At 38.9% G+C, this 27325-nt stretch overlaps 1 protein-coding gene across 1 annotated transcript in view; it reads left to right on the forward strand.

The window, feature by feature from the left end:
• The first annotated feature begins 20489 nt into the window (after positions 1–20489).
• Positions 20490–27325, forward strand: part of Ryr3 (ryanodine receptor 3) — a 356005-nt gene continuing 349169 nt past the window's right edge. Inside the window, exons 1-2 of the mRNA XM_015480130.2 lie at positions 20490–20654; positions 22877–22996. Coding sequence (XP_015335616.2) covers positions 20550–20654; positions 22877–22996 — 225 coding nt within the window. The 5' untranslated portion in view covers positions 20490–20549. The remainder of the gene's footprint in view (positions 20655–22876; positions 22997–27325) is intronic.

Consider the following 27325-nt stretch of genomic DNA (forward strand, 5'->3'; position numbering starts at 1 on the left):
CAAGCTTTCCAAGTAGTAACAGTTTCCATTTTCCTGATTGATTCCCAACAATACACTGTATTGCCTGTGTAGTTCTGTCTGTATTAACACCAGAGTTAGGGGTACATTTATGGTACTTGCAGCATCCTGTCACAAATTGGCAGAATGGAAGAACGGCTAGAAAATCTAGAGACCAAAGGTCAATTCCAGAGAACCCTGGGGGTTACATAGGAAAGAAGATGAGGTCCCCAAGCCATATTGTGAGACTAAAAAATAAAGGATAAGAATTTGGGTTAATATTTGTTAATGATCCCATTGCACTTTATAGTTTAGTGAATGTATCTGCATGTATGATTATGTAACTTCTCAAAAGAGTCTTTGACTTGCATGTTATTATCTTCGGTTTGTAAATAAGGCTTGTTGAAGTAAGGGCCTTGCCCAAAACCAAGCAGTCAGAGTAATCTAATTGGTAGGCAAAATGGGGTCTCTGGAATTTCATCCTGGTGCTTTTTCTGTTAAATCACCATTGCTGACTTAATGAAACTGAGGTATTGGGAGTCTGATTGAAGGACAGGAAAGGGTCTCTGTGCTCCAGTAACTAAACAGAATTTGATATTGGAAGAAGACTTTGCCAGCCGGCTGTGCTTATTTGCCTTGCTCAAAATTAGAAATGGTATACAAAGTGGGATCCTTCCCATTCTTTGATATTTTTAGTAAACTTGGTTATGGTATGAGTGGGGGCAGAAAGGGAATATTTCCTATTTTGGGGTTCAGTCTGGTGGTCACCCAGAGAGCTGGCAGTTCATTGCAAGATGGAAGTTAAAGGAGAAATGTCTCATTTCTAACTTCCTAAAGCAAGCTGTTGCTTTGGATTAATAATCTCTGAAGAGTAATTTAGGTCATTTGGATTTAAACAAAGACAGTAGCATCTTGGTTCCTCCTGTTGAATACCTCAAGGGGGTCTACCAGTGAAACCGTAAGATGATAATGGAGCTGAAAATTCCCTAATGCCTTGTGATGTGATAACCATCTGTGTTGTCACATAACACTCATGTACTTGTGATGCTGGTGTGTACCTACTGCACAGACAGTCATAGGGAAGTGTAGCACATGCAATTATGTGCAGTGCATATTACTTGAGAATAAACAACTCTCCTGGGTTGCATATTTATTATATTTTTCATCATTTTAGAGTATATATGCATATAATATTATAAGTTAATTGTAAACAGCCTCCAGCAGGTCATTCAGGGGGACTCCAAAAGAAGGCATTATTATCCCAGGAGATGGCAACTCCATACATCTTGTTGCCCCTGTAGAATTGACAAGAGGGTGGGGGTAAAGAGAGTAATGTTGATGATCCTGATCTCTGTAGGCCTCAACTAATGTGTCTTTAGTTTTTTAATTTTTTTTTTTTACTTAAAACAACAACAACAACAATAAGAAGTAGTGGGCTGGAGGTTGTAACTCAGTAGTTGAACATTTGCCTAGCATACACAAGGCCCTCGATTCAATTTCCAGTATTGGGGGTGAGTGCAGGGGAAGAAACTTATTCAGTAAGGACATAAAGAAAGAAAATATTTTTTTATCTATATAATGTGTTTGTGTTTTAAGTCAAGTGCTATTATAAAAGAGTAAAAAAGTTTTGAAAATTTTTAAATTTAAAAAGTTACTGTAAACTAAACTTACCAAAGAAACATTTTTATGAATTCAGTGTAGCTTGAGTGAAGTGTTTATAGTATACAGGACAGACAGAAATGTCCCAGGCTTTCACATCTACTCACTCGCCCACAGCAACTTCTAGTCTTGAAACATATACTTCAAGGTATAGCATTTTTATACTACATAGTTGTTCTTTTTGTGTTAAAATTATAGAACTGTCATGTCTTATTTTATATTTCTACATTTTTATGGACAATAAATCTATGGGACTTCCCAGGCAATCATTGAAACAGATGTTATACAATTTTTTTCTGCACTCATGTATGTTTAGATACATAAGTGCCAGTGTTACAATTTCATGCAATATTTAATATAGTCACATGCTGTTTAAGTTTATAGCCTGTAGGCAATAGGCTATACCAGATAGCCAAGGTATATAGTAGACTCTAGGTTTCTTTAAATATACTTTACGATGTTTGCACAGTGAAATTTTTTGACAATGCATTTCTCGGAATATATCCCTATTGTTAAGCAATACATGACTGTAGTCCTATTCTGGAACAATCTGTTCATAAAATGTCTATCATTTCTTATGGCGGAAAGAGACATCTGTTTCAATGACTGCCTGGGTGAGAAAGTCCTACATACTGCTTGTCTATAAAAAAGCAGAAATATAAAGTATAGCTGTGACAATTCTGTAGATTTAATGCAAAAAGGGCCAACTGGTGTAGTATAAATAGTGGCAATTTAGTCTCCCTTTAAAAAAAAAAAAAGCATATCTGTATGTAGATCTTGACTATATGCTTGCTATACCACAAATCTGATTGTGCTTGGAGAATGAGCAGGTAGCACTGCATTGCCTTTGTGATTCTGCAACGATCAACACACAGGCTTTAGTTCATGATTTTTCTGTCCAAAGAAAAAGAAATGAAGATATTCTTTCTAAAAGAAGTATTGGCTTCAGAGGGGAAAACACTTAATTTATAAACAAAGGAACTCAGACTGCATAAAAATACGATTAACCTTTGACTCAGTTGGTGAAGAACAGTTAATCAAACATACATTTGTCTTTTCATTGGGTCCTTGGAATTGGTAACTGTTTTAGTCAGCTTTCTTGCTGCTGTGACTAAAGGACCTGACCAGAACAATTTTAAAAGAGGAAAAGTTTATTCAGGGGCTCATGGTTTCAGAAGTCTCCAACCATAAAAGGCCAGCTCCGATCCTCAGGGTTTGAGGTGAAGCTGAACATCATGGCAGCAGTGTGTGGCTGAGGGCAGCAGCTCACATTATGGTGATCAGGAAGCAGAGAGAGGGAGAGACTCTACTCCCCAGATAAAAATATATACTCAAAGCCGGGCCCCCATTTCTACCCCCTCCACCTACATCCTACCACTTCAGTTACCACTTAGTTAATCCCTATCAGGGGATTATATCATTGGGTTAAGACTCTTATAACCTAATTATTTCTCCTCTGAACCTTCTTGCAATGTCTCACACGTGAGCTTTTGGAGGACACCTCACATCCAACCCATAACAGTAACATTGGACTTTTCTTTCTTTCTATCTTTTCTCTCCAATGGCCTAGACTAAAACAAAACAAACAAACAAAAAACAAAAAAGAAAGAAAGAAAAAGAAAGAAATTAGCTTCTGACTACTTTGCTATAACACACCAAGTTTAAACTTGAAACTCTGGCCCAGCTAAGCTCAATCATCTAGTTGTTATGCATTTACTGGTCATGTCCTGTATGCCCAGTCTTGTCCTACACACAAAGATGAATCAGGCATAGTTTGTATCTTCAAGGATTTTATAACCAGGAGAATGGAGGCAGATAGGTAAAATGGTAGTTAAGGTACAAGGTAACAAATGCAGGGCCTGAGTCCTTGGTTTCTATGAGTAGTCTCTGAAGGCCCGTGTATTAAAGGCTTGGTCTCCAGCTCATGGTGGTATTGGGAGTTTATGGAACCATTAAGAGATGGAGATTGATTGACAGGAAGTCGGGTCATTAGAGATGTGCCCTTAAAGGGAATATTAGGACCCTGGTCCCTCTCCATTTCTTTCATTGCTTTCTGGCTACCATGAGGTGAGCAGTTTCTTCTGACACTCCTACCATGATGTACTACCTCGCTACAGACCCCAAACAATGGTGCCTACTGAGAATGGACTAAAATCTCTGAAACCGTGAACCCAAATAAATCTTTCTTCAAGTTGAATATTAGGTATTTTGTTATAGTAGTGGAAAGCTGACTTACATAGAGAGGTATGCATTGGAGTACTATGGAAGCACAGTGGTGGATTAGATAATGTATGTGGCAAGTGTTAGAAAATAAGAAGTGTGATAGAACAAGCATTTAGGCCAAAGGAATTTCATGTGCAAAGACTCAAAGATGAGAGAGAGCATGGCACTTCTGCAGTTACTGAAATTTAGCATTTGGGTGGGGAAGGGGGTAGGAATTGAGGCTATGGAAAAGAGGGTAGGAACCAGAAGGGAAAACTTGGACTTCATCCACAAAGTCTGAAAGTTATGGAGAAACCATGGAAACGTCTTATGCAATAGAGTGAGGTGCTCAGATTTGTCTTCTCAGATATCTCATGATCATAACCATGGAGGACTGATTGAGAAGAGAGGAATATAAGGCTGGGCTCTTTGAGGAAGATAGTACAGTAATTCTGAGGCAGTGGTGGGACTAGGAGAAGTTAAGGAAATTCTAATTAGATATGTAAAAGAGGAGCTGGGGACAACTTCAGATTTCTCCACCAATATGAGGAGAATGATGATAGCTGTCACAATATAGGAAATGCATATGGAATAATTCTAGAAAAGAAAAAAGCAGGAATTCTGGATTAATTTACTTGCAGTGAGTCGGGGGCATCCAAATGGAGAGGATCAACATCCTTTATCTTAACAATAGGGAACTGAATCCCAGATAAGATTTAGGAGTTATAAATAAGTCTGCATTAAAACCAGTGATGTGGACCAGTCACTTGGTGAAGAGTTTGAGAAGAATAGAGGCTGAGGACAGAGCCAGGACGGAGGAACCCCAGTTGTGAAGGTGCAAGAGGCTGTATGACAAGGGAGAGGAGGGGAAGCTAATTGGGAGAACAGGACATTGCCTTAGAAGGTCCAAAAAAAAGGTTTCCAAAAGAAGGAAGAGTTCAGTGTGTGTTGCTGCCACATACAGAAGTCAAATAAAGCAAGGTCAGAAACTGTCCCCTTGGGTAAGACAAATGGAAGGTTACTCATAAAGTAAAAGTAATTATCTGCAGGAACAGATAACAGAGATAATATTGTACGTGGTCATCCATGTGCTTTGTCACATTGTTACAAGAGATGGAGTCTCTTGATATTGGTCCTAAACAAAAGTATTAGGCAAAAATGTCTATCTTTATAAACAACGAACAGGATAAGTATTTTTTTTTTTGAAGCTTTACTTCAGGTTTTTATTTGGAAATAATTTTGGACTAAAAATTTGCATATTAATGTAGATATTCCCCATGTGTTCATTATCCAGTTTCTACCAATTTAACATTTTATGTAACCATAGTACATTATCAAAACTCACTTATTTATTTGTACATAACTCCCTGCTAAAAACAGTGAAGGGAACCTTATACATAATTTATGCATTCATGGACCTCAAATTTTTTAGTGCATGAGTAATAATACTAAAATTGGGTAAATTTGTTGTTTGTATTCTTTATAGCTGCCATTCTGGCAAGAAATGGAATCTTAGAGTAGTTTTGATTTGCATTTATCTAATTACTAAAGATGTTGAACATTTTTTTTTCATGTATTTGTTGATTGATTGTATATCTTCTGAGAAGTGTCTGTTCAGCTCCTTAACCCATTTATTCATTGGGTTGATTGCTGTTTTGTTGTTGTTGTTTGGTGTTAAGTTTTTTAAGTTCTTTTTATATATCCTGGAGATTAGTGCTCTGACGTGTGTGTGGCAAAAATTTGCTCCCATTGATTCTTTTGCTGAGAAGAAACTTTTTAATTTGAATCCATCCCTTTATTAATTCTTGATCTTATTTCTTATGTTTAGGAGTCTTGTTAAGGAAGTCGGGGCCTAATCCCATGTGATGAAGATTTGGACCTACTTTTTTCTCTATTAGGTGCAGGGTCTCTGGTCTAATTCCTAGGTTCTACATCCACCTTGAGTTGAGTTTTGTGCATGGTGAGAGACGGGGGTTTAGTTTCATTTTGTTCCATATGGATTTCCAGTTCTCCCAGCACCATTTGTTGAAGAGGCTACCTTTTATCTAAGGTATGTTTTTGGCTCCTTTGTCTAGTATAAGATAACTGTATTTATGTGGGTTTGTCTCTGTGTCTTTTATTCTGTATCATTGGTCTATGAGTCTGTTTTGGTGTCAATACCATGCCGTTTTTGTTACTGTAGCTTTGTAGTAAAGTTTAAGGTCTGGTATAGTGATGCCTCCTGCTTACTCTTCTTGCTAAGGAGTGTTTTGGCTATTTTGGGTCTCTTATTTTCCCAAATGAATTTCATGATTGCTTTTTCTATTTTTATAAGTAATGATGTTGGAATTTTAATTGAAACCACATTCAATTGGTATAGTGCTTTGGATATAATGATCATTTTGACAATATTAATTTTGCCTATGCAAGAGCATGGGAGAGCTTTCCATCTTTAGAAGATATTCTTCAACTTCTTTAATGTTCTGTAGTTTTTATTCTAGAGGTCTTTCATTTCTTTTAAGTTGATTCCCAATGTGGTTGGTTTTTTGTTGTTGTTGTTGCTGTTGTTGTTGTTTTTGTTTTTGAGGCTATTGTGAACAGGGTAGTTTTCCTAATTTCTTTTATAGAGGATTCATCACTGATGTATAGAAATGCACTTGATTTATAGGTATTGGTTTTATATCCTGTTACTTTGCTGAATTCATCTATTAATTCTAGAAGTTTGTTGGTAAGGATGTGGGGACTTGTGCATTGCTGGTGGGATTGCAAATTGGTGCAATCATTTTGGAAAGCAGTATAGAGAGATTCCTTAGAAAACTTGGAATGGAACCACCACTTGACCCAGCTATCCCGTTCCTTGGTCTATAACCAAAGGATTTAAAATCAGCATACTATAGTAACACAGCCACATCAATGTTTATAGCAGCTCAATTTACAATAGCTAAACTGTGGAAGCAACCTAGATGCCCTTCAATAGATGAATGGATAAAGAAACTGTGGTATAGATACACAAAGGAATATTGCTGAGCATTAAAAGAGAATATTATGACATTTGCAGGTAAATGGATGGAGTTGGAAATTATCATGATAAGCGAAGTAAGCCAATCCCCCCAAAACCAAAGGCCAAATGTTCTGATAAGTGGATGCTGATCCATAATGGGGGGACAGGGCATTGGAAAAATGGAGGAACTTTGATTTGGCAAGGTGGAGGGAAGTGAAGGAAGGGGGGATGCTGGTAAGAGAGATGGTGGAATGTGATGGACATCATTATCCTAGGTACATGTATGACTGTACATATGGTACAATGCTACACCGTGTACAATCAGAGAAATGAAAAGTTATGCTGCCAGTATGTACAGTCTGCTATCATATATATCTAATTAAAATATTTTTTTAAAAAGTTGGGTAAGTTGACCAAATAGAACCATTTTTAATTGCTGTTTCCATACAGTCTATTTTTACAGAATACCAATCATACACACTTTAACCATCAGAGAGAGTTCTGTATTGTGTGTAAATAACTGTGATCCAATCTTGATAATTTATAAGAATGTTTAACCCTCACTTTCAGTAAATCCTCTCATATCTCATTTCAATCTTTTTTTGCTCTATTTTTAGGACTATTCTGTCTCTTTCTGATCTCAGTGGATAACACATTGCTACCATCTTCCATATATCAAACCTCCCATACCAGAGGGTGAATAATGAATTTCCTTTCTGCTTGGAATTTTTCAGGCTAAATAATTATAATAAAGCCTAAAGAATTGATCTTGCAGAATGCTAAGAGGATTAACTAGTTAATGGACACAGATTGCTTGTAGGCAGAGCAGGAAAGGATATGACAGAAGTTTTTTATCAGAAAGGAAGTGTGCAAGATAGTGTATCTTTCTGTTGACTTTTTACATGTTTTCTTTTGGTGCTTTGCATATGAATTTCTCCTCTCACAGAACATTTTAAAATTTTGAACTCCTGGGAGGTTTGAATTCAGTGACTACTGAGGCATTTCACTTCCAAACACTGATTCTACAAACTCCATTTATTCCATCCCCTGAATTGGTTTAGAGGTATATTTGCACAAAAGAACATGGTAGGGACAGAGCATGCAAATGAGGTCATGAGCACCTTTTGGGGGTTTGCTGGTAGAGATGAATTTTGCTTTCAGCTGTTTCTGGTGGGGTTTGTCCGTATATTTTTTCTGGTGGGCCAATCTTAAATCAGAACTCATCAGAGTGCCAATTACTTGCAGCTATGAAAAAGTAAGGACTGTTCTTTACCTTTGATCAGCTTTATTTAAAAGGAGTAGATGTTGATGCTCAGTTCCAAACTGATTCAGGGATTTATAATCTAAAATTATAAAGAGAAAGGTTCACAATTCCATGTACCTTTAAAAAAAAATGCATGATGACTAGCATTTTGTGTGTGTTAAACATATGGATAGGTACCTATAGATAACTATGATTTCATAAATTTTCTTGGAACATATTTACTTACACATTGTTTAACATGATGTAGTACCACCCATCCACTTTCCCACATTTTGGAAAAAAGACTAAAATTTCTTGCTCTATTTCCATGTAGAAGGGAAAAAATGTGCTAAATAAAAAGTAAGGTGGACATAGATTAGCTATGTAACATTGTTTACATATTTTAACTCCTGCTACTGCAAAGAAAATGTAATTTGTGGTGGAATGGAGAGACCTAGAGTCTCCAATATCTACCATTATACAACAGGCAGATGCATTTGAAGATTCATGTATTCCCAGTTATACAGCTCTTCCATTTTGTTTTCGGGGAATAAAAAGAATGTTATTCGTTCAAAATAGCTTTATCTGAAAGTTATTTGCACTTGGCACAGCAATTTGGGAATGAATTGGGGAAAGAATAATCAGCAAGTTTCTTGGCATAGGTGGAGCCAGGTACTTTGAAAACACTCAATAAATACTTGGTAGTTGGTTGGCTAGTGTGATGGTTGATTCTTATGTGTAACTTGACTGGGTTTAGGGATGCCCAGATAACTGAGAAAACATTATTTCTGTGGTGGTGCTTCTAGAAGAAATTAGCACTTGAATCACTAGTCTCAGTAAGATAATCTATCCTCACCAATGTGAGAGGTCATCATCCAATCTGCTAGGGGCACAGATAGAACAAGAAGGCACATTCTCTTTCCCTCTGTTCCTGAGCTGGGTCATTTGTCTTCTCTTGACCTTGGCTATTAGAGCTTTTGGTTCTTGGGACTTCAGACTCCAGGAGTTACATCATCAGCCTTCCTGGTTCTGTAGTTTGCAGATGGCATATTGTGGGACTTCTTGGCTTCCATAACTACATAAGACAGTTTATGTGTGTGTGTATTATCTCATACTGGTTCTGTTGTTCTAAAGAACCCTGATTAATACAGCAAGGCTTCTGTTTTAAACCTCCAGTCCATTGTAAGTTTATGATTTCCTAGTTCCAGAGGCATCTGTGAGGTATTAATTCTTGTTGATTCACTTAAAACAGCCAGATCGTCTCCCTGTCTAGTCTGGATATCCTCATGTATTCCATGGAGAAGTATTATAAAGGCTTTGAGAAGAAGAGAAAAATGAATTGGGTTCTGTTTTAGAGGGAATTACCTAATAAGAGAGAGGCAACTGATAGCCTTTGGTGATTGGCATGTCTGGGGTTAGTGGTGGCTTTGGAGCCTTGATGAAAGGAAAATGAAGACCTAATGCCGGATCTTTCCCCTACTACTTTTTTTTATTACACCCAGATTTCACTTGTTTTCCCCTGTGATCCTTACCTGTATCAGAATATCTGTTAGCCTTCTCTCACTTCTCCCACTGGAACTACTGAACTGGGTCTATTGGGAAGTCCCCTCTCTCCACTGTGTCAGTCATCTAGGGAGCTCTTAAATACCTGAACACAGCACCTGTCCCCAGAGATTCCCATTTGCTTGGACTGGGCTAGGGCTCAGGCACTAGTATATTATTTTTTTTAATTTTATTTTTTTAGTTGTCAGTGGACCTTTATTTTATTTATATGCGGTGCTGAGATGAACCTAGTGCCTCACACATGTGATTTTTATGTTAACAAGCGCTCTACCATTGAGCTACAAAGCCAACCCAAGCATCAGTATATTCTTAAAAGTGCTCCCATGATTTTTATGTCAACATGGGGCTGTGTCCCACTGCTTTACAGTAGATAAGTTTGTTTTTTTTCCTATAGACTCATGGAAATAAGACAAAAATCAGAAAAAAATAGAAGAAAAATGAGATACTTTCTGCCCCCTTTACCAGTATGTGGAGGGATTATCTGAGAGATCTGGAACATCCTTTTCCCCAGCATGAAGCTGAGACTCTTATTTCCCAAAGTCACTTAGGGATAAAAGTTTGGATGGTTCTAGGAATAGCCATGAGGCTTGGACAGGTGAGGCCAAGTAGCCAAACCTGGAAAGGCATGCTCCTGGAGGCTGGAGAGGGCACCGTGGGGCTTCTTAGGTGGCAGGAACCTATAATTCTGCCCAGCTACTTTCCCAGGAGATGGTAGAGCTGTGGGGGCCAAGGTGCTAGAGACCTTGGCATTGACCCTGAAGCCACCAAGACCTTGGGAGTTGTAGTATCTGTGGCTTTACTTGCTCTGACGCATTTTTGTGTTCTCAAGATCATGGTGTGTAATGGACACTCAATCAAAAAAATATATTAATGAATAATGAGTGAACAAAAGAAATGTCCATCTCACTTTGGGCAGTCACTTAACATGTGAGCCCAAGCCTGAAGATCTACACCTGTAGAATGGATATAAAGATAACAAGAGAGAATTTTTAGGAGTCTAGGAAATACACAGTGTTTAAATCAGTGCATGGAGGAATCATTAGATCTGAGCTTCTGCTGGCACCCCTTCCTTAAGTGCTATGTATTCACTGATACAGGGTGAGAAGAGCCTCTCTGTACTACAACCTTTAATACAGGAAGTTGCCACACACAATATCCAACTTATAACCCCAGACTATCCTTGGGAACTAGATATACTAACTGAGCCTTGCCCAGGAGAATGAGTTGAGAATTCCTGGCATTTGTCTCAGTTATGCTGGTCCTTGTTCTCCTCAGGAGGTATGTCTTATAACCCTGGAAAGTTCCTAGTTTTAATTCCTAACAAAATTTTGATACTTTAGTCTATAGGTTTCTACTCCAATTTTACATACCATACTGATCGACTATTTCTCCTAACCATTATTTTTATTCATTGAACATCCATGGCATGTTTTCCATAGGGCAGATGTTGGGGATACAAGATAACCAAGCTGGAGATGAACAGGATGTATTCCTTGCCTTCTATGCATTAAACATCTGGAAGGGGGGATTTAAATAAAAAACCCAAGAGTTACGATATTGAGGTGTAAGTTCTTCAATAGAAACTCACAGTGGCTCAGCCTAGGGCAGAAAAGCTTTCAGGAAGGAAAGAGAAGTAACTTGAACATCCTTGTGTTCTTGTCACTGTCTTCTTCAGTGTCCTGAATTATATCACTGTCTTTGTAGGTCACTGCTATGCAAAGCCTGTTGGAGCCAGTGCATGAAATATTTGTCCTCCTAGAATGTGAACCCCAGGAAGGCAGGCACCTTGGCTGTCTTGTTCACTCCCAGGCCACAAGACAGTCTGGCACTTAATTGAGGGTACAAATATTTCCTGAATGAATGTATGACTTAGATCTGAATGGAAGTAGAAGAAATGGATAATTCTTTTTAAGGAACTTAGTCCTGGACAGGTAATTCATACGGCTTTATGTACCATTAAATTATGAAAACCTTCCTGTTGCCTGTACGTGACCTCATTTCCAAAGATTTACCCAGCTGAATGTCAGCCCATAAATTTCATTAAAATCCACTAACCTCATCAGGAATTCTTTTTGAAAAAGGCACAGTGTTCCTAAGCTATTAGATTTGGTATGGAGATTGCTTGGTGCTTTGTTCTTGCTTTCAAATTTTACATCTGTCACTATTTTGGAGGGTTGGTGTACACAGAATATTCAGAAAGTCCCCTCTGTTGGTTATTTTAGTGTCCTTTACTTTTTTTTTACATAAAAAAGGAAATTCTTTAAAGCACCCTGTTTAAAAGTACTACAAGTAGAAAGAATCTCAGTAGCTTAGTTATCCTCCCACAAAAAAAAAAAAAAAGTGGACATACTGAGGCCCATTCCTGGAGTCTATGTATTAGAAGATCTGACGAAAAGTAGTGTGTTGATTTGGATGACTTGTGTGGCCCAGAAAAAGAATTATGCTTCATCTTGTGAGTCACAGGTCCCAGAACCAATGACAAAAGATGAGAAATTGACTTATAGATCTGATGACACGCAAACATAAGTACCACTATATAATTTTTCAAGTTCATTCCGTAGGGCCCTGGATGCTCTTCTGCTTCTGGGGCTAAGTGCTTAAGAGAACGAGATAAGACAAAGTCACGAACATGCATTTCGGATATGAATCTGGGCACTTAAAGTGTCCTAGGAATAAGTTTTTTAAAAATAAGGTTCAGAGCAACATTAGATCAGAGACCAAAATTTTTCTGGCATGACTTTACCACCAGTCCTTGCTGCCTCTGAGGTTAGACAGTGAACATCAGGATTTGATATAGTATGCCAGATAGCTCCCATTCATTCTTATTCCTGGCTGATGTATCTAAAGCAGAAAGAAATCAAAGAAGTGTGTGCATTTAGCTGGGTGTGGTCACTCACCTAGTGTTTTCTGATTGGATGGGAGAGAAGAGTACAAAGTTATAATGTTATAGTTAGAAAGCCTCAGGTAGAGCCTGAAATTCCCTGGTACCAGCTATATAATTATTTTTTCCTTTTTATGGAAGAGAAATTATTAATAAGTTGACAGCTATTTCTAGGGAAATGTCATTGGCCACTGCATTTGTTCACATCCCATAGCAGCATGTCTGCCTGAGGGAGAATTAATTGCATTTGTGAACCCTAATGGCTGTATGCCTCCTTGATCAATTTAGGGAAAACTTTCCCTTTTGCTTATTTCCCTGAAACTTCCAAAGGGAATAGCCATGGGAGGCTGAGTACATTTTGCAATCAAACTCCAGTCTCTGCTTCCTTTGTCAATGTGAAAAGTCAGAAACTTTTTGCAACTGGAGCAGAAGGGGTCCTGAGACTGAGGGTGCCTCTTTTATTTCTCAGTCCCAAACATAAGTATGTAATTCTAGCTGGGACCAAGGACTGTTTGGACACTTCCAGTAAAGGAATAAAAGAGAAAATAAATCCCCAACTTTTTGTGACAATGTATTTAATAGAAAAATGACTGATCCTCCATCCAGTGACTATTTGAGTGTCCACCATGTTTCAGGCACTGTTCTGGGTAGTGGGGATACAGCAGGGAACAAAGCAGTCGCCACAGAGGTTGCATTTTAATGGGAGGGATAGATATAAGAAATATATGTTATTAGAGGGTAAGTGCTAGTTTCAAAAGAAGACAGATGAACAAAATGGGAATTCATCAGGTTTTACTTTTATATTGGGCAATGAAAGAAGGCTTTCTGGCAAGGTGACCTTTGGGATAATACCTAGAGGAAGTGAGGAAGGGAGTGCTGCAGGTTCTGGGAGAAAAGCATGTGGGTAAAACAAAGAGTTGGAGGAAGGATCACCCTTCAAAAGTTCAAGTTCCAAGGGAGAGGTCAGTGTAGTTGAATCTAAGCAAGCAAAAGAGTGCTACAGGAGAATTGTAGGGAAGTGTTTAAGAGATACAACTTGATGCTTTGAGATAAACGTATGTCATGAAATGATCACCACGATCAAGCCAATTGACATTTCCATCTCTCGGAGTTACCTTTGTGTGTGGTGAGAACATTTAAGATCTACTCTCAGCAATTTTCAAGTACACAGTACATTATTGTTAATTGTAGTCACATGCTTTAGCATTTATTCATCCTAGTGTAACTGAAGCAATTTGACCCTTTGGCCAACAGCTCTGCCCACCCCAACCCTGGCAGCTACCATGGTACTGTTTCTGTGATCTTGACCACTTTAAATCTATATAAGTGAGATCATGTAGTATATGTCTTTCTACATCTGGCTGATTTTACTTAGCATAATGTCCTCTTGTCCATGTTGATACAAAAGGCAATATTTCCTTTTTCAAGAACATGTGATATTCTTATGTCTGAGAAAGATTTTTTTATCCAACATCTGTCAACATTTAAGTTAACTTGTATCTTGTCTATTATAAACAATGCTGCTGTGAATATATGGGTATAGATATTCCTTTGGCATACTATTTTATTTCCTCTTGATATGTACTCAGGCAGGATTACTGAATCATATGGTGTTCTATATATTTTTTTAAAAAAATCTGTTTTCCAGGACAGCTGTAATGTTACATTCCCACCTTGGGAATGGTAACTGGTATGTACCAAGTGTACAGGAGTTTCCTTTGTTCCACATCCTTGCCAACCCATTTTCTCTTTTAAGTAGTAGCCATGTTAACAGGTATGAGGTAGTATTTCGTGGTGATTTTGCATTTGGAGGCTGGTCTATTCTTAGGACTTGGTAGGCTATAATAAGAATTCTACCTTTCCCCTAATGAGACAGGAAGCTACTGGAGGGTTTAAGTAGTGGAACGAATTGATCTCGGGTTTAAAAGACGCTGGCAATGTGTAGAGACATAAGTGAGAAACAAAGTCAGAGGTGATTACAGTAACTGTGACAAGAGATGGCAGGAGCTGGTAGACGGTGGTAAGGATATAAGTTGGTGCAACTTACAACTGTGTTAAAGGTAGGATGGACAGGGTTTCTCAGTGATGTGGATATGAAGTGAAAGAGAATCAGTATAACTTCAAGATATTTTTTATTTTCTTTCTTTTGCTTGAGCAACCTAAAGAAAGGAGTTTCCATGTCCTGAAGTAGAGGAAGAGTTAGAAGGAACACCCCTGGGGGAGACAATCCATTGGACATCCTAAACTTGAGGTGCCTCTTGGACATCCAAGTGGAGATATTGAATATGCAGGTGGAGGTGTAAGTCTGGAATTCCGAGGAGAGGTTTAATCTGGGGGGACAAATATGTTGTAAGCTATACAAAGCTTTTGAGTCATGAAACCACCATAGAGAAGGGTGCAGGAAAGAAGAGCACCTAAGGATTCATTCCTCTCTACCCCAGCATTAGAGAGGGGGAAATGAGACCCAGAAGGAGCTTCCAGAGCATAGGAGAAAAAAGTAAATTAATGTGTATTTCATGAATGTGTATTTCACAAGCCAAATGATGAAAGTGTGAAAGGAAAGGGAAGCTTTATCAACTTTGATTCTTAGTCTCATGAAATTTCCCTCTTACTGCACTTTGCAATAATTAAGGATCCAGAGATAGGTGAGTAGCCGTTCCAAATTTTTGACAGATGCTAAGACAAAGAAATACCAAAGGGGTAATTAAACTAAAACTAAAAGCAATAACAAATTTTTCAAAAAGCTGACTCTCATCCTTGGAGAGTTGGACTTTGGACTGGTTATACACGTTTAGTTGATAAAGTTGGGCTACTTGCTAAATATTTGTGAAGATGTGGGTGTGACCTCATTCTAAAACTTTACCCAAAAACTTAATCTAAAACCTTAAGTTTATAATTTATAAAGTAGGATTAAGAATATTTGAATGTGGGTCTGGGGTTGTGGCTCAGTGGTAGAGCACTGACCTAGCATGTGAGAGGCACTGGGTTCAATCCTCAGCACCACATAAAAATAAAGGTACTGTGTCCATCTACAACTAAAAATAAATATTTAAAAAAATTTTAAAAATTGGAATGTCTCAAGGGTCACTATAGAAGCAAATATCATCAGTCCTTTAAGAGAAATCTTTACTGTGTAATTTTTATGCATAAGCATTTTTGTTAATATGATTAGTTTTCAGAATATGATTCTTTTCATAGAGTTCATAAATGTTTCTCTGTGCAGTGCTCAGGTACTATGTTAGGCACTGAGGATTCATAGGGAAAGGGGAGACTCTTAAAACTTAAAGATGCAAATAGTAAAAACTATTCCTATTTGGAACATATGAAATAGGTGACCAGTGCCATTAATCTCTGTGAAATAATTTGCAGATTGTCTCATCAATCCAAAAAGCCCATCCATTTTCTTTCTTTCTTTTTTTTTCTCCTGGTGCTAGGGATTGACCCCAGGGGTGCTTTACCACTGAGTCACATCCCTAGCCATTTTTTTTTTTATTTTTTTGAGAGTGAAACGCTAAGTTGTAGAGGCTGACTGGAACTTGCAGTCCCCCTTTCTCAGCCTTCGGAGTTGCTGGAATCTCAGGCATGAACCACTGTCCTTGGCCCCCACTTATTTTTTATTGAAGAGATGATTTGGGGTAAAGCTTCAGATTAAGTTGACATCCATGTCTTTACCTATATTTAGCAAGTAGCTCTAACTTTATCAGTTCCCTAAAATAGAGCCTGATGTTCAAGACAAGTGGGTAGGACATATCTTCCCCTTTAAAGCAGCAAATGGTTATGGAGTTTACTCTGCATGTGAACATGGACCTTGAGCTCTGCTGGCCAGCATGCTGTCCCATGTGTTCAGGCTCATGAGCTTCTCAGCACTGGTGATACGCAGATCTAACTATAGGGCTGTCATCAGCTGCCTGATGATCTACCTTAAATAGAGCTGTCAGCCATTTTGTCTTGTCCCAGAATGTTCTTTGCTAACAACCCAGAGAGAAGAGAGAGAGCCAAGGTGCCCCACCATCAGCTCAGAAATGGCAAACGTGGCACTCTGTTGTTCCAGCCGTTGGGCTGTGAGCCAGGGCGTGAGAAGGCAACAATAGGAGGGAATAAGCAAACTCCATTTTCAAGTTCAAAGTTCTTTGGCCAAAAGTACTTGCTTTGTCAGAGATGACCCGTGACAGTGAGATCTAAGCTGAAGGCCGCATGCCCTTGTTCAGGGACAATCACTCAACACCACCACAGGTTGAGTCTATGACTGGAGGACCTGGCGCGTATGAGCCACATAGCTTGGAGGGAATCTGACATATGATATACCTTGGATTTTAACCGCTTTCCCCCTTTTATTTCACATTTTGAGCTGATGATCACTCCCTCCAGTATTGCAGTCACTGGACGCAGAAATGTTTTTATTGGCTTCAGCACTCTGGCTGTTCTCCCTGGCATTGTGCTGTATGATTTTTTTTTACTATTCAATGTTGTTTGACCATGTGAAAGGGCTTCAAGCTATTTTTATCAACACCATCACTATGAGCCTTAGAGACAGCAGACATGAATTCAGTTCTATTGGTAAGGTCAGTATCTTGGAGTAAGAGATCCAGTTTGGCATCGAGATAAAGAAGACAGACTCCTTAGACAGCCCTCAGTTCAAGGTCTGGGTGTCTCATTTAGAAACTGTGTGGCACTGGGCATTCACTTACCCTTTCTGTGCCTCACCCCTTTATCAAGTAGGGAGCATATTAGTACCCACATTCTAGGGTTTTGTAAGGATTAAACAGTTACTGTAATGCAGTGGTACATAATGACTGTTCTTTAGATATTCACTGTTATTAAAATTGCATAACTCCTCTGAGCTTTGGTGTCCACACTTGTAAAGTGGTTATGTTGTTAGGTTGACTTAAATAATCTAGGGGGACATATCAGTATAGTGTCTGATAGAGAAGTGCTAAATGAATGATATCATCGATAATAAGAAATGCAATCTAAACACTTTTGAAATGGACTTAAAAACCTCATTATCACTTTATTATGTCAGCATCTGTTCTCATTTGATTATTCCATTCTGGCTCATCAATGAAACAGTGACCCTTATGGGTGAGAGAGTAAGGAAATCTCTTGTAATCTGATTGTCTATCAGTCAGTCAATGTGTTTTTGCCAAACATGCCATTCCCAGCTTGGATGAAAAAGCATAAGTTTTCTGCTCTCATAAACTTTAGGTTATAATGTAAAAATATACCTGTGTAATAAATTATAATTTGGTACATAAAATACATTAGTCACCAGAGTTCCATTGCATAGGTATAACTCTGCAGAGAAGATAATGCTTTGTGATGCCATGAGAATATAGGCATGGGAGTAGGGGATGTCTCCTAACCAGATTTTAAAACAAAAAACACATGCCTATCATTGGGGATTGTCAGTTCACCTGATTCAGATGTAGTAGGTGACATGGGACTGGGAATTTGGAAGTCCTCAAATGCTAGTTCAGGAAGTTTGTATTTGCTTCGTGAACACTGGAGAGAAAGCCATTGAGAATTTTCAGCAAGAAAAGCATCAGAACTCTGTCTCTGGAAGTAGGCCAGATTAAGAATGTCAAAAGAGCCTGTCTTACCCTCAGACCTTCAATCTCCTTTTTATCCTTTGCCCATGTGCTCTGCAACAGGAAAGAGGCAGAACTGAGAAAGGGAAGATAATGTCATCCAAACCTTGTTTTCATAGTTGGAAATGCCATTAACACACATGGGGGAAAATAAAAGTGACAGACTGAAAAGTTCTTTGTGTGCATTGGGACATGTCAGTGTCCACAAATCCAGGAATTCATTTAGGAATAGGTGGAGGTTTAGAACCCTAGAAGCCCAGGTGGCTGAGGCACCAGTCATGTGGCAACTCCTCAGAAGCAGCTAGAGGCCTGAAGAATGGACAGATTGCCAAGGAAAGGTGACAAAGACCAGTTCTTGGGAAATCCCTAACTTCAGGGGTCTCGGGAGAAAAAAAGAGATGGGAAGGATTTATCAGAAAGAAGAGCTGGGAGGACAGATTGAATATGGGAATGGAGGGTTTGAAGAAGCAGCATTTTGGAAGTGTAAGCTTGACTGGGATGCAGTGAGGCATGAGAATGAAGGAGAGACGGAGCCAGATGTGTTAGGTAGAGCTCAACAGTGGCGGCAGATCCAGCCGAGACATTTTGAACTCTTGGATTACAAACAGGACATCTTTATGATCCTGAAGATATTATTCCCTAGGGACTTAAAAGATTCATACCCCTTACCCATAAGGACAAGGGGCTGAATCTGAAAGGTCTTGTTATTCACCCCTACCTTACTGATTACCCTCCAACTTGGCACTTTCTTCTGTTTCTCTTTCTTTTATTAAAGATAATATATGTAGTTATTTGATATTGACTGAATTATATGTGCTCTGATTCCTACAAAAAAGAATATCTGTGATTTTATCCCAGTGAAATCAGAATTAGAACAAGCTGAAAATAAGGAAGCAGGAGCCCATAAATTTATAATGGCATATAACCCCTCAGTTTTTACTTTTTTTTCTATCAAAAGATCAGCCATTCTTACTGAAGCAGAGGAAATAAGGTGGGTGGAGGTGGCTTCTTGGAACTGGAAATCTTGAAGTTGAACTTGTCTAATGGAAGTAAGAGAATGAAAAAGCAAGAGATCAGTTTCAAAGAGTGGAAGAGTCTAGTTTCGATTTTAGAAATGGAGTTGTTTCATGTGATGGCAAAGAAGGTTTATCATGGTATGTTACTGAAGCAGAGTAGAAATAGTTGGATATAGAAGTTCATTTTGGACAAATGGTCCACATAAACCATAAAGTTACTTGGGATGATAGCTGAAATGGAATAGAGAAAATCTGGAAGCTAGTCTTTGTACCCACAAGTTCATTATTACATAATTAATGGGTCTTTCCTTATAAAACAGTGTATAGCCATAGTATCCTAGCAGGATGCTTTGTCATTGGTAGATAGTCAGTAGACTGAAGTTGTATTAGATTTTTTTTTTTGATTGTCATTAAGAGTCACGTAAATGATAAGAGAAGTAGCCAAAGATGATGTGGAGGGTAGATTTTGCATACCAAAATGGAAGAGGCTTTGCACATAGATGGAGATTAATAGTCTAAATGTAGCACTGAGACTAATGAGAGGAATGCAAGCCTCTATATAGAGCTAGAAGCAAGATGCAGAAGCATTTGCAACCTCTGATTAAGGGGGGAGGGTGCCTTGAAAATGATACCTTTGGGCAGTACCCAAATTTGATTTAGAGCAAACTGAGAAAGGATGAGAAATAATTGCTTAGCAGGGAGACAGTGCAGGTCAGTACAAGCATGAGTAAATTTGGAAAGGCTGGCAACTAAAGGGGCTTGTGTTTGGTATATTAGTAGGAAATGAAAGCAGTAATGAGATCAGTTGTATTAACTCATCTTGTGACTCCAACTGGAATTTGCTGCAAAGATTTTAGTACATCAAGCACTTGAAGGTTCCAGATGTCTAGCTGTTGTAGGGAACAAAGGCAGGTGCAGGCTGCCACTCCAGGTGGTATCAGCAGCTAGGTCAGCATTGAGCATAAGGTTCCAGATGGAATCTGGAAAAAAAAAAGTAGTATTAAAAGAAGCATCAGTTTGGCCAAGAACTCCACACTCACATGTGTGTCACTCAGACTGCCCAAATATAAACACACTGGGACAGGGCCGCTCCTCACAAATTGAATCAGAACAGGTTTGTTTCTTCCATCACTTTCTTGGAATCCTGTGTTTTAAGAATATGGAAAATCTCAGAAGACAACACAGACCCCAAGCAATCTAGTGCAAGGTCAAATCAAGGAGATTTGGGCACCTTGGAAGGAAAGGGAATGGAAAAAGCAGTCATGGAAAGGGACCTTGAAAGCAAACTTTAAAGGGGAAACTTGATTTCACTGATTTGTGGGAAAATGTGGTCTGTAATCAGATGCTTTTTTTCTTTCAAATGCCTGTTTGGGGTTTTGTTGTCATTTGTTTGTTTTACCAGTGAATTTTGTATTTCTCAATGCAGGGTGTTCTTGGTATTTTGGAAGAAAAAAAAATAACGTACATTGAGGACTTCTTACATTATAGACCATTTAACTTCCACGATCCCGGGTTCCAAATGCAAGTAGCAGCCCCCAGTAATTTTGACAACTAAGAGTATTCCATTACTGCCAGTACCCTTTGGAGGGTCACATCAGTTCTGGTAGATACAGGATCTAGACAGAAACTCCACGCAGAGAATATTTCATTCCTTTCAGACATTTCATTGAACCCAAATTTTAGGAACAGTGATATTCTGGAGTTTTCTTCTGTCTCAATTAAAATGAGAACCTTGAATTCTGACTTCACAAAAGCAGAAGCTCTTGAATTTTTTATTGACTCGATACGATAATGGACAATGACATTTCAGTGCCTTAGTAAAACTCTTCCCCCCGCCCCCAGTCTTTTCATACATCTGCAATTTGTGGCTTCCCAAATTTCACCATAGCCCCTCACCTATTTGGGGCACCAGCAGACATTTTTGTGGGCTCTGTTAGTAGTGACCATGTTCACACTCCCACCTAGTGGATTCATTTTATTTATTGACTTGACAGATATATCACAGACACAGTTTAAGAAACCATTTTGACTTAGTCTACCTTTCCAACACTGCTTAAGTCAACTTTTTCACTACGGTGACTAAAAGACCTGATAATTATAGAGGAGGAAAAGTTTATTTGAGGGCTCATGGTTTTAGAGATCTCAGTTCATTGACAGCTGGCTCCATTCCTCACGGGGAAAGAGTATGATGGAGGGAAGCAGCTCACATGATCAGGAAGCAGACTCCACTAGCTAGATACAAAATGTATAACTCCAAAGCCACACCCCCAATACCCACATCCTCTAGCCTCACCCTACTACCTTCAGTTACCACTCGGTTAATCCCCATTAAGGGGTTAATTTACTGATGGATTGGTCCTAACCCAATCATTTCTCCTCTAAACCTTCTTGCATTGTCTCACACATAATCTTTTGGGGGACACTTCACATTCAAACCATAACAGATACTCAAGGACAAACCCTAATACTTGGGGGACATGAGGACAAGACAAAGCAATAGATGAAATAATGCTAGGGAGGAACCTGCAACCGGCTCTCCTCTTTGGTCACGTTTTTAACCTAACCACACTGTAGTCTTTCTGATATTTAACTTGATAGAGAGCATGAGAGGAGCAAGGATGAAAGCTTTGGCAGGAAAAAAGTCTTCCTTTCTACTTCAGGCAAGTGCACATATGAGTGAAAATGGAGTTCAGACTCCTTCCTGGGACCATCAGCAAGAGGAATGCGGTTAAAGCAAGCTTTCTGAAATTTTAGGAGGGCTGCTTTTGAGAATGTGGGAAGGAGCTCCCTTCCTTGAGCATTCAGAATGGCTCTTCTGCTTGACCTTTAATTCTTCCTTCCAATCTGAATCTTCAAGGCTTCTTTTCCCACTCCCCTTCTGTGACACTCCAGAACTTGAATCCATCATTCCCAGCACATGTGCTGCCTACTGCCGATGCTTTCTTCCTCTAACAAAACATTTCTCCCACAACCTGAAGTAAGCTCTCCCACCATTAATGTCACTTCACTCCAGTTTCTTCTGTATCTGTTCCCTTTTAACCCCATTTTATTGCTTTAGTCCATATTTGGAAAGATTGCTTAGATTTATTTTTATATTCATCTAAGCATTGAAGTGTTTTGCTCAGCCATGTAGACCGTATGCCTTTTTGTGTATCTCAGAAGCGAGGCCCATGCCGTATGTAGTCTCTCCTTTCCCCAGTCAGGCTAAGTATTCTTTATCTGATCAAAATGCTCGGACTAGAAATGTTTTGGATGTCAGATTTTTTTTCAGATCTTGGAATATTTGCATATATATAATGACATATCTTGAGGATGAGATTCAAGTCTAAACACACAAATTATTTCATATACACATCTAATGCATAGGTAATTTTATATAATATTCTTAGTGTACCTGTGTTTTGACTGTGGCCCATTGTAGGAAGTCAGCTGTGGAATTTTCCACTCGCGGCCTTATTCTGAACTCAAAAGAGTTTTTGATTTTGGAGCATTTTGGATTGAGGATTTTCAGATGAGAGATGCTAAACCTGTATTTGCTTTGACTGACTTTACTCCAGAAGTTAGTAGCATTCTGATTCACAGCAGATGCTTAATGCCATGTGAATATAAGCATGTGGATAAAAACTCTCCTTCACTAACAAGGTTTGAAACAAAAGAAAGGATGTGCCTGTCATTGGGGATTGGCGCCTGCCTAATTCTGAGGGACACGGCCTCTTTCCACTCATACTGTGTCTCTTCTCCTGGCAGGAAGATGAAGTGGTACTCCAGTGCATCGCAAGCATTCACAAGGAGCAAAGGAAATTCTGCCTGGCTGCCGAGGGACTTGGGAATCGCCTCTGCTTCTTGGAACCCACCTCAGAAGCCAAGGTGAGATCAATTGCCTGTCCTGCACCTTTCCCTGTTGGCCTCTCTCTAGTCATTCAGGGGAAGAGACTGCCAAAGATGGCAATGAAGAAGAAAGTTGGAAGAAAAGACAGATTTATTTTTCAAACTGGAAGCAAATCATCTCTCCTAGCCTGAGAAATGGGATAAAGTAAGATCCCCAAACAGTGAAGGAGTAGAGGTGCTCCTGTCTGTCAGCATTCTCCAGGATGCCAGGATTACTTGAGCTTGCCCTGACTGAGGAGAATGCCTTCTTTGTTATTAATTCCTAGAAATCTGAGTGCATGTTCTTTCCTCTCAGCAGTCATTTTTTTCACTATGGGGACTCTGAGTTGCTTATGCAGCAAGCATACCCCCTTTGAGTTCTGACTGGGTGGATAGAGATTGTTCTAACAGTTTGCCTACTGGGACCTGATGGGGGAGAGGATCATTTGCTCTGGTCCCTCCCTTCGTAGGGGCTAAACTTTTCTTCCTTCATTTTCAGCCTATGTCTGCTTTTTCGTAATCTGTATGTCAAGTGGATCTGTATGCTCAGCATTTTGGGAGCATATTGAAGTCCTGACAAGACCTGTATATCAGTTAGGATTCTCCAAAGAAATGGGACCATGTGAGTGGGTGAGTGGGTGGATACAGATAGGTTTATTATAAGAAATTCATTCATGTAATTGTGGCTGGTGAGTCTGAAATCTCAAGATGAGATCAGCTGGAAACTCAGGCTGAGTTAATGCTGTAGTTAGAAGCAGAATTTCTTCTCTAGGAAACCTGACTTGTTGTTCTTAAGGTCATCAATTGATTGGATGAGGCACAGCCAAGCTACCAAAGATAATTGCCTTTATTGAAGTGTAGATGTTAATTCTATTCTAAAATCTACACAATATTGTCACATCAAAACTTTGATTAAATAACTGTAGTATGAACTAGCCAAGTTAACATACAACCAACCATCACATCCTCTAAGCTGTTTTTCTTAGAGCATTTTTTAAAACCAGAAAATGATTTGCACAATCACTGGAATGTCATTTCCCACATAATCATGCACAACACAAACACATAAATTTGGGTCAGGAGTGATGGCCATGTCTCCCAGAAGATCCTTCCTTCATGTAGATGCTTCCCCATCCTATCTAGGACATGGATTTCTGAGGACCAGCATTGGTCAGTAACTTGTAGGACTAAGTCTACTTAAAATAGTGGCAAGACAAAGAGCTTTGTCTTTTTTGAGGTCTTAGACTTGATTTCCCTGAGCTCTTTTTCTCATTTGCTTTTGTTTTTTAGCTAGGTATTTTTCTATTCATTCTCAGAAGTCTGAGACAATAGGAAGATAATTAGATTCAAAGTCAAGAAGTTAATCTTCAAGCATTAACTAATCATATGACCATGGACAAGTTTTCTCATCTGCCAAATTGGATGTAATATGGTGCAGTTGAAGGAGTGCTGGCCTGAATTAGAAACTATTTTGTAGACACTCTTAAGCAGGGCATGAGGCAATGATTTGGGGAACAGGTTCTAGAGCCAGATTGGCAGAATTGAAATCCTGCCTCCACCACTCACCAGGTAAGCCCAGACCTTGGGCAAGTGTATCTCACCTGAGTTGAGTTTCCTCATCTGCCTAGTGGGAATAAATTTTTATCTACCTAACAAGCTTGTTCTCAGGATTAAAGGGGTGAATACATGTTAGTACAGGTAAATTGCCTAGCAAATAATAAGCTCTACATAATCATTGTTTAGTGTGATTTAATTTTGGGCAACCTAATTAAATTGAAACCTGGTTTCTGGTGACTGAAAATAAAGAGAAATGATATATGAAGGTTGTAGTACTGAACCTAATGTTACACACTGAATAAGAGCTAGAGTTGATGACAATACTAAGAAATATTGTTATCTTTTTTTGATTTAAAAAGCTTATGTTATGTGAATGGCAGAAAATTTGTGGGTCAGCTTCGAACTTATAAAATCTCAAGTTTTAAAATGAAAGTCTTAAAGATTCATTTGCTTGTAAAATTACATAATTCTATAAGCATGACTCTATTTAAATTGATCCAACTTAAACCAGATTAAAAAATAAAACTATATATTGTGACCTAACAATGCTTGTATACCCCAGGTATAAAAATGACAATTCATATCACTCTTAAGTGCCTTAGGGATGAGAAAATATTCTAAATCCCTCTTGACTAAATGATTCTAATGTTAATTTTTTCATTCTGTATTTAAATAAGATAGCAGACTGAAGACTCTTTAAAGGAGATATAGTAAATCATACATAATCTTACCACCTGGTCACAACAATTTTCACTCTTGTCCTTGTCCTCTTGCATGTGTATATGGTCAAAGTTGAACTCACAGTGGCTACTCGAACATTATACTTAAGAGATTTAGCCAGTTCCTCATTGCTATGTAATCTTTCTCAATGTTAAAAAAAAAAAAATCATGCTTGTGGTTTCATTGTTTTATTTTACCTTTCTGGAATAAATATTGAGGAATGGAATCCATAGGGTCTTGTCAGACGTCTGTAGGACCCGGATACCTTTTCAAATCCCAATATTCACCTTCTTTAATCCATAGGGTTAGGGACATGCTTTCCCAAGAGATTATATCAGTTGTTACAGTTGACATTCCCACTATCGTTGTGTGTGTGTGTCTTTAAGCAACTGCACCACCAAAGTTGTCATAGAGAAATAGGGGCAAGATCATGGAAAAGATAGAGTAGGTTTTCAGATTTCCTGTCGTCATTCCTGGGAACAGCCTTGTTTAGATGAGCCCACTTTGTGGGAGCTTCATTCTCTCCTGAGATCAGTTCCAACTATGCATGCCTCTCTCTGGCTGCCTGTCCCCTCCCTTTTCACTAAATAGTTGTTCTAATTTTCTTCCCTCAAATTTCACAACCAACAGTGCCACTCTTAGGTTCTTGAACCTAAGATAAGTCATGCAGTGAGGTGAGAAGGTGTATTTCTTAGCTTGGTGCTGAGCACGAGGCACAGACATCAAACTCATGGAAGCAACCGATGATCTTGGATGTTCCCAGCCAAGGGCATTTCAAGCTAGTTGAGACTCAGTAAAGTAAGATGAACTCTAGGGGGGAAGGAAAGGATTAGATAAAGAAGAGTTGAGATAAGGTGGTCAAAAAATCTTTTTCATGTCTGGGTCTGTAAAAAGGAGGTCCAAAGAATGAGATGGTAGGAAATAAAAAATATAAAATCATCATAACTGTCTAGCACTGGGGAGAGCCCTTGTGATTTGACCCTGTATAATGAAGCCTATCCTTCCTTGAAGGTCCCCTAAGTCTGCTGGTATTAGATGATGGAAACACAACTATTCAGCTTCCCTATCAAGTAAGCACAGGTCCAGGAATTAAAAAGGGACCTTGCTTTGTAGGAAAGACTCAGTTATAACCAGAGACCAGGATACATAAAGAGGAAATGTTCCTTTATTTTTTCTTAATAGTAATAAATGCCATTTATGATCATTTTAAAGTAGAAAACATATCAGCACTGGTATTCTCAAAAGTACAAAAGATGAGAACACTGGCTTGCTAGCCAGAAGTGTCAAGCAATGCTCTTATGCAAAAATTCTTGCAGCTGTTCAGGGACTGGCTCTGAATTTCCCACCTCCAGATTCCTGCTCAGGCCACAGCAGGCTGGTATGAAAGTCACCATGGCTTAAATGCCTCAGGCACCGCAGGAGCCAGTATATCTTACAACAACTTCACAAGCACAGCATTTGGGGACCCTGCAAAAGATGTCCCTAGCTACAAGTGTTGCCACACTCATGCAATCACAAAAATGTGGCTGTCCATAAGTTATGGATGCTCTGCACAGGCCAGATGCAGGCTGCCAGTCAGGGGTCACTTTCATCACCAGCAGTGTTCCCTGGTAACAATCAACATGCCAGTTTTATCTGATTGCCCCAGGAACAAAACTGGAAAGTTAATTGGGAGGTTAAATTCCCATGCAGAAGTAGAAAACAGTTTCACAACCATTATCCCACAGTAATCTTCATTGATGACAATTACTCAACTTCTGTGGTCTTGTCAGACGTCTGTAGGACCCGGATACCTTTTCAAATCCCAGCATTCACCTTCTTTAATAATAGATCATCATCAAAAAGTGAAAAGTATATGGACCTTTTTGTTTCATTAATTTTAAAGATGAATTAACTGAAATAGGTGGAGTGAAACAATGTAGCGTAGTTCCTCTAAGTCAGTAGCAAGTTTTCTCAAATCCTTGGGCCCTGGGTGTATGAGCACCAAGTTCTACCACCACTCCCCCCACCACTCCCCACCTCACCCCTGCTTTTTTTTTTTTTTTTTTTTTT

Source organism: Marmota marmota, unplaced genomic scaffold (assembly GCF_001458135.2).
Source record: "Marmota marmota marmota unplaced genomic scaffold, marMar, whole genome shotgun sequence".
Taxonomy (NCBI): Eukaryota; Metazoa; Chordata; class Mammalia; order Rodentia; family Sciuridae; genus Marmota; species Marmota marmota.